Genomic DNA, 15,423 nt, shown 5'->3' on the forward strand with positions numbered 1-15,423 from the left:
TCTGGAGTTGAGGAGCACAATGGGAGAATGAAGGGAGTGGGGTGCACAAGATATGGGTATAGGGTGAAGTGTGCTCACTTAGATGGAGTGTATGACAAAGCTGGGAACACTGGGGAACTCAGATTTTCGAGTTGACTGCTGTCGATCAAATCCTGTGCTTTTGACTGACAGGTCAAGCCATGCTGTGTGCTTCTATGGATGCACACAGCCCGGCTAGAAAGCGAGGCCAGACCTCAAGTGCCTCCATAGCGAGTGGCTTGCTATGAGGAGATCATTGCACAGAGCAGGTGAGTATAACATTTTTATTATTTTAATTAAAAAATTGTGCCTTTAGAAATGCTTTAATGGCATATGTTACAAAATCTCAAAATGATTATGTACTGTAATGACTAAACTGTACATGATAGTTTTACTGAAAGCCTCGTGTCAACTATGTTACTGTGATTTTTTTTTTTTTTTGCAGGTGGCTATTCGAACACTATTTTATGTTATCACTGGAATTAATGCGGTAGTTCTGCTTATGTCAATGTTGTTTGCTATTTGTTAAGGGACCATATAGGCACTTTTTGTGCCACAAGGTTGTATTCCCAAGGTGAGACTCAACTTTTAATTGGAATCTTACATATGGACACAAACAGTTGTGATGTCTTTTTGTATGTACACATTTCCTTGCTGCTGGAAGATTAACAGCAACTAGAACTGCACCCCAGTTTCTCTGTTTTCATGCATAGTTTAGTCTCTTATGCCGCGTACACACGACCGGTTTTGCCGTCGGAATAAACTCCGAAGGTTTCTCAGACGGAACTCTGACGGAATTACATTTAAGCGGTCTTGCCTACACACGGTCAACCCAAAGTCCGACCAAAGTCCGACCGTCAAGAAGGCGGTGATGTACAACACGTACGACGGGACTAGAAAAAGGAAGTTCAATAGCCAGTAGCCAATAGCTTCCGTCTCGTACTTGCTTCAGAGCATGCGTCGTTTTTGGTCCGTCGGAACAGCATACAGACGAGCGGTTTTCCCGATAGGAATTGGTTCTGTCGGAAATATTTAGAACATGTTTCATTTCTAGGTCCGTCAGAATTTTCGAAAAGGAAAGACCGATAAGGCCTACACACGATCGGAATAGACGATGAAAAGCTTCCGTCTGACTTTTTCTGTCTGACATTCCGCTTGTGTGTACGCGGCTTTAGCCTTGTTTCATGTCCTGTGCTTGAAAACATAGGAACTGGGGTGAAGAAATATGGCAGCAGGTATTCTGGACTGAGTCAAAATTTGAAATATTTGGTTGTAGCAGGAGACAGTTTGTTGGTGAAGGGCTGGAGAGAGGTACAATAATGAGTGTCTGCAGGCAACAGTGAAGCATGGTGGGGGTTCTTTGCAAGTTTCTGCAAATGGAGTTAGAGATTTGGGCAGTATCAATGCTGAGAAATACAGGCAGATACTTATCCATCATGCCATAACATCAGGGAGGCATGTGATTGGCCCCAAATTTATTTTGCAGCAGGACGTTTGACCCCAAACGTGTAGCCAATGTCATTACGAACTATCTTCAGTGTAAAGAAGAGCAAGGAGTCCTGGAAGTGATAGTTTGCCCCCCTGCAAAGCCCTGATCTCAACATCATGGAGTCTGCCTGGGATTACATGAAGAGACAGAAGGATTTGACGCAGCCTACATGCACAAAAAATCTGTGGTTTGTTCTCCAAGATATTTGTATGGAGTGCCTCAAGTGGGTAATGCCGCGTACACATGAGCAGACTTTTCAACCGAGTCCGGCGGACAATTCGACCATGTGTGGGCTTTATCGGACCTGCAGCGGACTTTTTCGGTCGAAAATCTGACGGACTTTAGATTTGGAACATGTTTCAAATGTTTACATCGGAACTTCGCCGGACCCAGTTCCTATTGAAAAGTCCGCTCGTCTGTATGCTAGTCCGACAGACGAAAATGGATGCTAGTTCAGCTATTGGCTACTGGCTATCAACTTCCTTATTTTAGTCCGGTCGTACGTCATCACGTACGAATCCGTCGGACTTTGTTGTGATCGTGTGTAGGCAAGTCCGTTCATTTGGAAAGTCCATTGGAAGTCTGTCGAAAGTCGGTCAAAAGTCCGTCGGATACTCCGTCGGACCAGTCCAGTCGAAAAGTCCGCTCGTGTGTACGTGGCATAAGACTAATTAAAGAAAAAAGAGGGGTACCATTATCCAAAATGAATTAATCCAAAAAGTAGGGGGATTAACCCCCAGAAAACCCCAACAACAAGGGAGAGGTCTTCTAGCAAAGTGAATGGACTATCTCAGAACCAATTAACAACACATTTAAAGTAACCAAAAAATTGCAAATGTTATTTGATACAAAAGTTAAAAGAAATATTTTTTTTAATGCATATGCACAGATACATACTAAAATCACATCTATCACTGAATGACAGACTAATGTATACAGTATATAGGGGTCACAAGTAATATGCCCCCCAGAAGTAGTAAACCCCATGGGGGTGTCCAATTGCTCCTCTACATGTTTTATGGATTAATCTGCTTTTTCAGGAGGAAAAAGCAGTACAATACCTTCAACAAGATATAACAACAGTCAAATACAAAATAATACATAGTACAGATAGTGGATGTTACATGTAACTGCAACAATAATACATTCAAATAATTAATCAATTGCGTACCACTGTGTACTCGTCCACCTGGGTGCTAAGTGTAAGGGCACAGCTGGAACTCCCCCACTACGGACAAGGGGGGTAGGAAAGGCGGGCCCACAAGGGTGCACTGCCTTCAGGACTATAAACAAAACTATAAGGACTGTTCAGGTCACTGATACAAACCAGGAGAGGCAAGAACAATTAGAAACAGAAGGTTTTGGGGGATAGGGAGGGTGAGGGGAGAGAAAGGATAGTGGGGAGAAGAGGAAGAGTGAGGGGGAAAAGGGGGAAAGAGGAGAAGACAAATTGGAGATATGAAGAATTGGTTTGCCAAAAACTGACCTAAAAGATAACATATATGAATAAGAATGCCAGGGGGTATATAGGGTTAATGTTCAGGGGACATCGTCCTGTGCTTCATAATGGGAGATTGTTACCCATATCAGATTAAAGTTGCAAAGGGAAAGGCCCAGATAGTAAAGACCATATGCCTGAGGCTGAGTCCCCAAGAAAAGGTCACAAGTCTACAATGAATAAGGTATAGGTCATATATCGGACACAACAAGGAAATGGTCATTAGTCTCATCACAGTATGCAATAATTGGTATAACAATAATCCACATGCAAAAAGGCCATAGGGAAAATATATAGGTCAACACACCTGAAGCAGTTGTACACAAGTCCCCCTGGCATCAGGTCCACAATAAAGAGCAGGTTGAGCCCACCTTATAAGCCCCCAAACTGGCGCGCGCAGACCTGACGGTGGAACTGGCATCTGACGGCACTGAGGATGCGCATGCACATATGCAAAGATGCGACTGGGATGAATCTGCAGTGACGTAATGCACTCATACATCTTTTTCCCAAAGACAACCTCTGGATATGACGCTGAGCACGTGCACTCAACTTCTTTGGTCGACCATGGCGAAGTCTGTTCTGCGTGGAACCTGTCCTGTTAAACCGCTGTATGGTCTTGCAGCTCAGCTTCAGGGTCTTGGCAATCTTCTTATAGCCTAGGCCAACTTTATTTAGAACAACAATTCTTTTTTTCAGATCTTCAGAGAGTTCTTTGCCATGAGGTGTCATATTGAAGTTCCAGTGACCAGTATGAGAGAGTGAGAGCGATAACACCAAATTTAATACACCTGGTCCCCATTCACAACTGAGACCTTGCCCTTTGGGTCTGGCATGGATTTTAAGGGGAACTCCACACCAAAATTTAAAAGAAAATTGTCGTGGGATCCCCCCAAAATACATATCAGACCCTTATCCGAGCAAGCAGCCTGGCAGGCCAGGAAAGGGGAGGGGGGCAAGCGGCCCCCCAAAGCACCTTGTCCCCATGTTAATGGGGACAAGAGCCTCTTCTTGACAACCCTGACCATTGGTTGTTGGGGTCTGCGGACAGGGGGCTTCTTGGAATCTGGAACAAGGGTGCCCCTAGATCCGGCCCCCCCCATGTGAATGGGTATCAGGTACATTATAACCCTACCCATTCACCAAAAAAAAGTGTCAAAAAGTTAAAACCACAACAGACAGTTTTTGACAATTCCTTTATTAAAAAAACAAAAAAAAGTGTCCCCCGATGTCCATCCATCTTCAATCACGCCGCCCAAAGGACCCGAAAAATAGAAAAAAAAAAGCTGCTCCTTGATGGGACGCCTCCTGACGACTGCGTTACTGGCAATGGATGTACATTGCGGGACACTTTTTTTTTTCTTTTTTAATAAAGGTATAGTCAAAAACTGACTATTGTGTTTTTTCTTTTTTGATACTTTTAAAGAGCGCTTGTGGAAGCCTCCTTTACATTTGTCTCTGAGCTTTGCAGTCCCATCCTTGCCTCTGTCACCTCCCATGCCTCCTGGTACTGAGTCGGTCAGTGAAGGTGAACCCATGCTCTTGGGTTTCACGCGTCTCTCTGTGGATGAGAGAACCTTTAGGAGGAGGGAGAGATTGTGCCTTTATTGTGGTCAGGCAGGTCACCTTTTGAAGTCTTGTCCTACCTGTCCAGGGAACACCCAAACCTTGAGGTCCTGTCACGGACAGACAATATTATATAGTTACATAGTAAGATTGAATAGACACCAGTCCATCCAATTCAACTTGAGAGAGTGTGGGTGCATGTCTACAATTATCCCAATTTTTTATTTAAGGTACCCATATAGCACTGTCAATTTACGCAGCACTCCACACATACATTGCACACTCACATTGGTCCCTACCCTCAAGGATCCCACAATCCAAGGTCCCCAACTCACATACTAGGGCCAATTTTTGACAGAAGCCAATTAATCTACCAGAATGTCTTTGGAGTGGGGAACTTAGGTGGCGTTGTTTCTTCCCCAGTTATCTAGAAGGATAAGCCCCTGGTTCTGGTTACCCTTTCTTAGGCTGAGTCGTCCGTCGATATACAGGCTCTAATCGACTCTGGGGCTGCAGGCCTGTTCATTGATGCTGCCTGTGTATCGAAGCACTAGATTCTGCTGCAGCTGCGTGACACTCCACTTCCCATTAAGGCTCTTGATGGGAGACCTCTACAGCCTGCCCATGTGACTCATGAGACTGTTCCATTGTCCATGGCCGTAGGGGCTCTTCACCATGAGATAATCTAATTCCAAGTTATTTCCTCACCTAAGTTTCCGCTGGTTATTGGTTATCCTTGGTTACAGAGGCACAACCCCTCTTTTGATTGGCTCCATGCTGAGGTTCTCTCCTGGTCGCCACAATGCAATAAGACACGCTTCCAGAAGGTAGCCAAGGTCCTGTGCACTTCTTCACTATCCTCCCTGCTGGAGGAGTACCGCGATTTTAGCGATGTCTTTGACAAAGTTCAAGCCGGTAGTTTGCTTCCACACCGGTTGTATGATTGCGCAATTGACCTTCAACCAGGTACCATACCCCCTTGTGGCCGGGTTTACCCTTTGTCCATCTTGGAGGATAAGGCCATGGAGGAGTATGTTGCAGACGCACTTTCTTGAGGTTTTTTTTGCAAATCCTCATCTCCTGCTGGTGCTGGTTTCTTCTTTGTGAAGAAGAAGAGTGGTGAACTGAGACCTTGTATTGATTATAGGGGTCTCAATCATTTCACAGTTAAGAATGCTTATTCGATTCCGTTGATTACGGAGTTTTTTGACCTCCTCAAGGGAGCAACGGTTTTCACAAAGCTTGATTTGAGAGGGGCATACAATCTTGTGAGGATTAAGGAGGGTGACGAGTGGAAAACTGCATTTAATACCAGAACAGGCCATTATGAGTACTATTTAATGCCATTTGGCCTTTGTAACGCTCCGGCCGTTTTCCAGGAATTTATTAACGCTGTCCTCCGAGATTTGTTGCAGTTATGTGTGGTGGTTTATCTCGACGATATCCTCATATTTTCCAAGTCCCTGGAGAGCCACCACACATATGTCTGTTGTGTGCTTCAGAAACTAAGAGAGAACAATCTCTATTGTAAATTCCTGGGTTATGTAATTTCCACTGCTGGTTTTTCGATGGAAAGAGAAACTTTCAGCAGTCCTACAGTGGCCCCGACCCATGGGTTTACATCCTCTACAGCGTTTTCTTGGCTTTGCCAACTATTATCGGAAGTTTATTTGTAACTTCTCGTCTCTGGTCAAGCCCCTGACTGATATGACCAGAAAGGACAGTAACCCACAGAGTTGGTCTCCGGAGTCCATTAAGGCCTTCGAGAGTCTCAAGATTGCCTTTGTTTCTGCTCCTGTGTTGGCACATCCTGATCCTACGTTACCTTTTATCCTTGAGGTTGATACTTCTGAGACTGGAGTTGGCGTCCTTCTGTCTCAAAGTCCTACCTCTCAGAGCGCTATGCATCCTTGTGGCTACTTTTCCAAGAAATTGTCACCTGCAGAGTGCAATTACGAGATTGGTGACAGAAAACTGTTAGCAATCATTTTAGCCCTGAAAGAATGGAGACATCTCTTCGAAGGTACCACTGTGCCGGTTCTCATTCTTACTGACCATAAGAATCTCACATTCTTGTCTGAGGCTAAACGCCTCTCTCCCAGAAGGGTGCGATGGGCTCTTTTCTTGTCAAGTTTCAATTACATTGTCTCATTCTTGCCCAGTACTAGGAATGTAAAGGCTAATGCTTTGTCACAACAATTTTCCTCCACTTCCAAGATGGAGTCTGATCCGGTTCCTCTGATTCCTCCTGATCGTATTCTGGCTACGGGTCACACCAGTCTCATATCTCCTTTGGGTGACAAAATTCTTGCCGCTCAGGTCCATGCTCCTCCTGAAAAATCTTGTGACCACTTCTTTGTCCCAGAGAGTCTCCATACTGCCGTGCTCCAGACTTACCATTCTTCCAAGGCTACTGGCCACCCTGGGAAAAATCAACTCTTTTGGGCCATTTCCCAACAATTCTGGTGGCCTAGTCTACGTGCTGATTTAACTGCCTTCGTAGCTGCCTGTTCCGTGTGTGCTCAGACTAAGACTCCACGACACCTTCCAGTGGGCCTTCTACAACCCATACCCAATGGAGAGAGGCCCTGGACCCACCTGTCTATGGAATATATAGTGGAGTTATCCAACTCCCAGGTAACACAGTTATCCTTATGGCGGTTGACCGGTTCTCGAAAATGTCTCATTGTATCCCACTTAAGAAGTTGCCCACTTGCTCGGGAGATATTTTGCTTACATGAGCTACCCAAGATGATCGTCTCGGACAAGAGTAGTCAGTTTGTGTCCCGGTTCTGACGAGCCTTTTGTGCACAGTTGGGAATTAAGCTTGCTTTTTCCTCTGCGTATCACCCGCAGTCTAATGGGGCCGCAGAACGAGCCAATCAGTCCTTGGAGCAGTTCCTACGTTGCTATATTTCTTGTCATCATAAAAACTGGTCAGACCTCTTACCATGGGCGGAGTTTGCTCACAATAGTGCCTTGAATTCTGCTTCCCGATTGTCTCCGTTTATGGCAAACTATGGTTTCCAACCTTCCATGTTGCCTGACTCATTTCTTCCGCAGAGTATTCCTGCCTTAGCGGAGCATCTCTGTGGTGTTCCACTTGAGCACGAGTTCAGGAGGCTTTGCGACATGCTAATGATAGGTACAGACTCCATACTGACCGCAGATGCCTGCCTGCGCCTTACTACCAGGCTGGGGACAGAGTCTGGCTGTCATTTCGCAGCCTCCATCTTGGTGTTCCCTCTCTGAAGTTTGCACCTCGGTTTATTGGGCCCTTCCGTACTCTCCGCAGGTTTAACCCAGTGGCTTACGCATTAGACCTTCCTTCTAATATGTGTATCTCAAATGTATTTCATGGCTCCTTATTAAAACCTTTGGTTTGCAACCGCTTTACCACCTCAGTGCCACGACCTCACCCCGTACAGGTTGAGAACCATGAGGAGTATGAAGTACAGTCCCTTGTTGACTCCCGTAGGTTCCGGGGCACATACAGTACCTGGTGCATTGGAAAGGGTACAGTCCAGAGGAACGCTCTTGGGTCTCATCCTCGGACGTACATGCCCCTGTCCTCCTCCGTGATTTCCATAGACGTTTTCCCCTCAAACCTGGTGGTCATTAAGGAGGAGGTACTGTCAGGGCTGAGCCCTTCCTTCTCTGAGCCGGCTGCTCAGCTGTTGGCTAATTGCCAGCTCCTATCTCTCCATAGTGACTCACCTGTTGATGATATCCTGCTCGTCAGTCCTGCTTACTTAAAGTGATACTAAAGGATCGTTTTTTTGTTTTTTTTAAATAACAAACATGTCATACTTACCTCCAGTGTGCAGCTCGTTTTGCACAGAGTGGCCCCGAACATCCATTTCTGGGGTTCCTGGGCGGCTCTTGCGGCTCCTCCCCGCATTAAATAACCGCCTTGGAGAAGCGCTCTCCAGAGGAGGTTACCTTGCAGGCGCGCTCCCGAGTCCAGCATTTGGCGTCCATAGAGGCCGAATGCAGGACTCGGCCCCACCCCCCGGTGCCCACGCCATTGGATTTGATTGACAGCAGCACAGCCATTGGCTCCCACTGCTGTCAATCTATTCAATCAAAAGCCGGGAACCTGTGGAGAGAGGGCACCGACGGAAATTCGGGGGCTCAGGTAAGTAAAATGGGGGGCTGGGGGGGCAGTGACTGCAAGGCGTTTTCTCACCTTAATGCATCCTACTGGATGCATTAAGGTGAAAAAACACCTTGCAGTCACCTATAATTACTGGACACCTCTGACAACAGGGAGGCTACACATATGGAGTTACATAGTTAGAAAAATATAACGTACAGCATAGCGTATTGAGTGCAGTGGTCAGGACTATGTTGGAAATACAGTACATTGCAGCAGTCAGGACTATGTAATGTACATCATAGCACACACAATGCAGCATGCTGGGGTCAAGAGTACAGTTTTGCAGAGAAAATTTTATGAAAATGTCTTTTTTTATTTTTAGCCTGACTATGTAACTATATTATCCATTCATTTCTTCCAGATCTTTACCACTTAATTGACCCAAAAAAAAGCCAACTGACTGAAGACTCAGCAAAACCATCACAAATTATCTACACTTCATCTAAACATAAAATCCCCAGACTGTACCTAACAACATTTTCTGAACCAGACCTGCTAAATGTACAGGATGTGGATATTCATAACACATTTTGTTGCCTGATCCATCAGATGCACTAGTCCATTTTGCCTGTAACTCTCCTATAGCAGTTCATTTCCCCATGGGAGTCTTATGCTTTCCAGGATATTGGACTGGCTCACCACTCTTACCAGGGGGGGTTACAGTAATGGAAGAAAAGAGGATCTGACTCTGAAGACACTAACATTAGGGGGCGTTGGGCAAAATAGGGCTCTGCTGTAACTCTATATAACTATAATATGCTATATCATTGAGCAGACAAAGAAGTAGTGCTCCTTGGGTTGGGTCAACAAGCTATTAGTGGTTGACAGTGAGGTGGGAAAATTGCACTTCATATAGCTTCTGACCATTGTCATTTGTTTAAAGAGTGAATCCCTATTCCAGTAAGAACATATTCTAAGTACAGTCTTTTTGACTTTAGGAGTGACCTGCTAGATGGTCCAAAGGATCCCTTTACTAGCTTGTAAGGAAGCTATCTTGCTAAAAAAGTCAATTAAAAAATAAAATGTCATGACATATTTCATCATCCAGCTTTGCGACATCTGAGATTATAATATTATATTTAAAAAAGGGAACATTGTAAATAGTATTCATCACTTTTCCTTTTTAAGTCCATGCACATTTGTCTATAGTTCAGTGTGAAGTGTTTACACAGACCCAGCATCACGTCTTTTCCAAGGTTTCCACATGACATCAAGGAATTTTTGATCTGATATTTCAATATCTACTGCAGGAATACTGGAACAAATCAAGCCTATAAAGTTATTTTGGTGCTTGACTTAAACTATCAACAAAGCCTAAAAAGGATAAAGATGTGAAGTTACCCTTATAATTTTTCCATGCATGCGTGCCTTCATAACAGTTCTTTCTACTGTTTACTGAAATCTGCTTGACATTTCAAGTTCCCATTTTTTCTACAAATATACAGTATGGTACAGAATTCAAATCTACAGTAGGTCCCAGTAAGATGTTCCATATTTACAATACAACATGCATGCATTCACTAATGGCTTTTAACCACTTCAATACAGGTCACTTTCATCCACTTCCTGCCCAGGCCAACCTTCATCTTTCAGCGCTGTCGCATTTTGAATGAGAATTGTCCTAATAGATGATAGGCTCAGCAATGGCATGCAATGCCAAGCTGCTGCTAACAAAGCAAACAGAATATTGGCATGCATTAAAAGGGGGATCAACTCCAGAGATAAAACGATAATTCTCCCGCTCTACAAGACCCTGGTCCGGCCGCACCTAGAGTATGCGGTCCAGTTCTGGGCACCAGTCCTCAGGAAGGATGTACTGGAAATGGAGCGAGTACAAAGAAGGGCAACAAAGCTAATAAAGGGTCTGGAGGATATTAGTTATGAGGAAAGGTTGCGAGCACTGAACTTATTCTCTCTGGAGAAGAGACGCTTGAGAGGGGATATGATTTCAATTTACAAATACCGGACTGGTGACCCCACAATAGGGATAAAACTCTTTCGCAGAAGAGAGTTTACCAAGACTCGTGGCCACTCATTAAAATTAGAAGAAAAGAGGTTTAACCTTAAACTACGTAGAGGGTTCTTTACTGTAAGAGCGGCAAGGATGTGGAATTCCCTTCCACAAGCGGTGGTCTCAGCGGGGAGCATTGATAGCTTCAAGAAACTATTAGATAAGCACCTGAATGGCCACAACATACAGGGATATACAATGCAATACTGACACATAATCACACACATAGGTTGGACTTGATGGACTTGTGTCTTTTTTCAACCTCACCTACTATGTAACTATGTAATTGTGCGTTAATGCAACGCTGTACCCATATGAAACTTTTATCATTTTTTCCCTACAAATAGAGCTTTCTTTTGGTGGTATTTGATGACCACTGTTTTTTTTTTCTGCTAAACAAATAAAAAAAGACCAAAATTTCTGAATTTTTTTCTTTTCTTAGTTTCTGTTATAATATTTTGTAAATAAGTAAGTTTTCATCTTCACAAATGGGTACTGAAGAGGCTGCACTGACTGGCACTGATGAGGTGACAATGATGAGGTGGCACTAATAGGCAGCACTGATAGGTGGCACTGATGGGCAATGATAGATGGCACTGATAGGCAGCACGGTGGACACGGGTTGGCATCCCTGGTGGGCATCCTTGATAGGTCTGCACTGATAATCAATGTGCTGATTATCAGCAGAGAGCCACTAATCGGCTCCCCTCTACCCGCGCCTTGTCAGCGTGAATAGAGGAAAAGCCAATAAATGGCACTTCCTGGTTAAGATGTGACCAGCTGTGATATGTCATAGGCTCATTACTGAGATTTGAGATGCGGTGTGTAGCTCTGATTACCAATCGCCGCTCTGCACACCCTTTGGGAGCACCCCCCGGTGGCCTATCCTGCTGGACACATCATAGGATGCCCAGTCAGGATAACTGATCCCCCGCCTGGCTGTCATTCTGCTATAGGCTGGGCGGGATGTGGTTAAATACTGCTCAGTGACTCACCATTTATTCCTAAATGCACAAAATATACTGTAACTCGATATTAATATGTACAGTATAGGTAATTGGATCATCTTTTATAGGGGTTTTCTTTTGCCTTCTTCTGGATCAACTGTGGGTATTGTGTAGACAGAGATTTTTCATTTATTTTTTCTATTGGTTTAACTGAATGAACTTCGGCATTTTGGCTGATCCCTGCAATTCCTGCACATTTACCAATGTTTTATCTTTTTAATTTCTGCAAATACAGAAAAAATACCTGCTAATCTTCCAGTAATCCATTGTGTTTCCAACTTCCTGTTTGGACTGGCAATACTTAAGACCGCCCCATACTGACGCATTTCACTCTTTTGGGCTTCTGCTACACTGAAATCCACACCAATGTTGTCAACCCTGCCTGTGCTAAACTACAGAACTCCACCTATCCCCTACCCCTCCCTGTCATTCTCCACATGGATACTACATGGGGGTTTTAGAAGATGTAGTTCTGGGGGTGTGCTTGCGTTAGTGGGAACTTAGCTCCCAGCAGCTGTGCCTTGCAAGAATTGTACTGGTGATGTCTGGTGATGATGCCACAGGGAATAATAAAAACTGTTTCTTGATACAGTAGCAAGGTAAAAGAAATAAATAATGCTGGCACATGAGCTACACAGAAAGGTTGGGGGGGGGGGTAGGACAAACACTGCGCATTTGATGCACTGCAAAATATCTTTATTTGTATTTGCTGACATTCACCCTCTGTCCATAGCAGATTCACGCTATAATTAACGTCTAAAGGATGAAAATGTGTGAATGGCCAAATGAGGGTGAAGAATGCAAACATGATTGATTGAATGTGTAGCACCCTCCTCTAGATAGGCTGCTTGGGTAATTTCCTTTTTGGCTCCATTGTGGTGAGTGGAGCAATGATGGATTGTGTTGGCCTGTGACAGACCTAGCTGGGACAGGGGCTTTTTGAGAGGACTTGGAGCAAGCCTCTTACCCACTGACTATGCACCCTGGCATTTACAGGGACACTACTCTTTGGAAGATGTATGCTTGGGGAATCTGTGGAGTGGTCTTGTTTCTGATTTAGGTTCGTGTCTCCCCAAAAACACACAGACTCTGGGAACTGGAGGTTCCATTTCCATATTTGGGGCCTATATGCCTTAAATCATCAATTACTTTAGATGTTAATGTAATCCGCTCAGACCACTGGGGTCCTCTGCCATAATGTGTTATTGTAAGTAGGTCTCCTGTTATAGTATGTGGCCTACTAGGCTGAGAACTGGGGAGATCACTGTATTGTTAATTGTGCTAATTAACTCACGTATTGTCTGCTAAGGGATGTGTTTACACTTGTAATAATGTCTATTGTACTTTGTGAGCTTGATGCCGGCAAGTCTGACCTGAAATGACACCTCTGAGTGTCTAGGTGGCTAGTTATTTAATTAACTTATTGTTTAAAGTGCTAATTATACTTCTGTATACAGTTACATTTGCAAATGATAATGTGATCAGCCTCACCTGAGTGTGTAGTGTATAAAAAGCCTGTATTCTTGTTCAATAAAGAGTTCCAGTTTTGCAACTGAGCTAGTCTTGGTTGTTAGTTCTTGGTTGCAATATGTGGCTATAATATCTGATATCTATATTCAGACTGGAGGAAGCGGTATGCTGACGGATGCACTCAAGCGGAGTGTGGGACATAGGGCCAGGAGATTTAGATGATCAGCTGAATGATGAATCAGTTACATAGTTAGTCTGGAACTGGTTGAAAAAAGACACAAGTTCATTTAGTTAAACCAATAAAAGGGGAAAAAAAAATATAATCCTATATACCCAATCCTTTACCCACAGTTAATCCAGAGGAAGGCAACAAAGCCAGCAAAGCATTATCCAATTTGCTCCAGCCGGGGAACAAAATTCTTTCCTGATCCCCTAAGAGGCAATTGGATATTCCCTGGATCAACTTTACCTATAAATGTTGAATTATGCCCCAGCCAATACCTGGAAGGAGGTATCCATAAGGTGTCCGGGGAGGTAAAAAATGTGCAGGAGTAATTGTCAGTGTTTGTGGGGATGCTTGTGGGACTGTGGCGGCCTCTGCACTGCACTGGGAGACCTGGGTACTGTATATTCTCAGCGGCCCCTCTGGGAGTAAGAGCTACAATTGATTAATTGATCAATTCATTCATCCATCCATCCGTTCATTTAGTAAGAAGTCCTTGTAAGAAAGAATTTGGACATATTGTGTGTTCTTATAATATTAGAGGGATTTTGGTTACTTTGACATTGTGGCTACACTTAAAACCCCTATGGCATTCTTCTGTAAGTGAAACCAAGGTAAGTACAAAGCACACAGATGCCCAAGTTGGAACAAGAATAATCCAGTGAAACCTTTGTGTGTGGATGTAAAAATCAAAGCCAAAGCTTGCATTGGTCTCTGAAAAGCAATCTATGGTGGGTGAAGAAGTAGTTGACAAGCATTCAGAAGGTAATACTGCCACCTGAATGCCTGTTTTTGACAGCCAAATGGAATACCGTGCCACAACTGCCAGCCTAGCGCTTAGCTTGCAGTTGAGGCCCACCCTTGTTCACTAGAATTTGTCACATTTGGTGGACAGTACAGGGGGTATAATTTCATCAAAAATGAATAGGTCTGTATAAAGTGATTTGCTGCCACAACTCTAATGTTACAACAACAATGCCGTTTACTTCCATAGGACTAACTAGCAACTATATTTTTTACAGTATATCTATTGTATATTCCTTTTGAGCTGCTATATGGTTTTCTATAGTTATCTAACTCACCTGTGTAAATTAAATAAACTGCAAAACCAACATTTTTATTTTATTTTTATTAAATTTTTATTTTTTTTTAACGTTTTCTTTTTGATCTTTTGTACATATAAAATGTGTTCATTTTATAAAAAAAATTGTTCTGTGATAAAGTCCCATGGGAATACATTGTTATTGTGGTGGTGTAATTTTTGCCGCAACATACAACCCTCTTCAGCTACTGGGTTCGGCTAAGGCAGGGTGGTCAGGGGGCAGTAAAACTGTGTCTCAACCATCTATTTTCACCGTCCCCCTGACCAGTGACCAAATGTAGTTGGACCCAAAAGCAATAAAGAGGCATAAAAAACTGAATTACTAAAAATAACAATGCCATTTTATACAAACAAAAAAATATTTTAAAAAAATATAAGTTTCACAAGAGAAAACACTTGCATTTCTCAAAGAAAACAGATAAGGAAGCACATATGAACAGATTTTGTATAAAAAACTAGGGGCCTTTTACACTGCTCCATCGAAAAAAACGCGGTAAAAACACATATGCGTTCGTGCTGCATTTTTGCCGCTATTTCTGGACTCCTGGCTCCAATCATGCACCTGTGAAACTTGGACGTGTGACTCAAAAAACACATCATAAAAACGCACAGCTGGTCGGAAAGTGGAAGAAAAATGCATAAAAAAAGTATCCCTTTATATCTTATGGAACTCTTGACACCAGTGTGGTGCATTTTTAAACCTTCTGCATGTTGGATTTTTTACACTGTTTTTCACTCTATACATAGCGCCAGCAGATGACATGGCTCCCCAAATCACCATGGACTGTGAACTATTTTGCATTTCATTTGGAAATCAAGGTCCCAGAGTCTGGAGGAAGAGTGGAGAGGCACAGAATCCAAGTTGCATGAGGTCCAGTGT

General features: G+C 43.5%; 1 protein-coding gene across 2 annotated transcripts in view; it reads left to right on the forward strand.

The window, feature by feature from the left end:
* The window catches only part of LOC141106375 (uncharacterized), a 60,059-nt gene extending 48,901 nt beyond the window's left edge, over positions 1 to 11,158 (forward strand). For both annotated transcript variants that reach the window (XM_073597104.1, XM_073597105.1), the window contains 2 exons: positions 464 to 592; positions 9,092 to 11,158. In XM_073597104.1, the coding sequence (XP_073453205.1) occupies positions 464 to 547 (84 nt within the window). In that variant the 3' untranslated portion in view covers positions 548 to 592; positions 9,092 to 11,158. The remainder of the gene's footprint in view (positions 1 to 463; positions 593 to 9,091) is intronic.
* The last annotated feature ends 4,265 nt before the right edge of the window (positions 11,159 to 15,423 follow it).

Source organism: Aquarana catesbeiana, linkage group LG08, assembly GCF_042186555.1.
Source record: "Aquarana catesbeiana isolate 2022-GZ linkage group LG08, ASM4218655v1, whole genome shotgun sequence".
Lineage (NCBI taxonomy): Eukaryota > Metazoa > Chordata > Amphibia > Anura > Ranidae > Aquarana > Aquarana catesbeiana.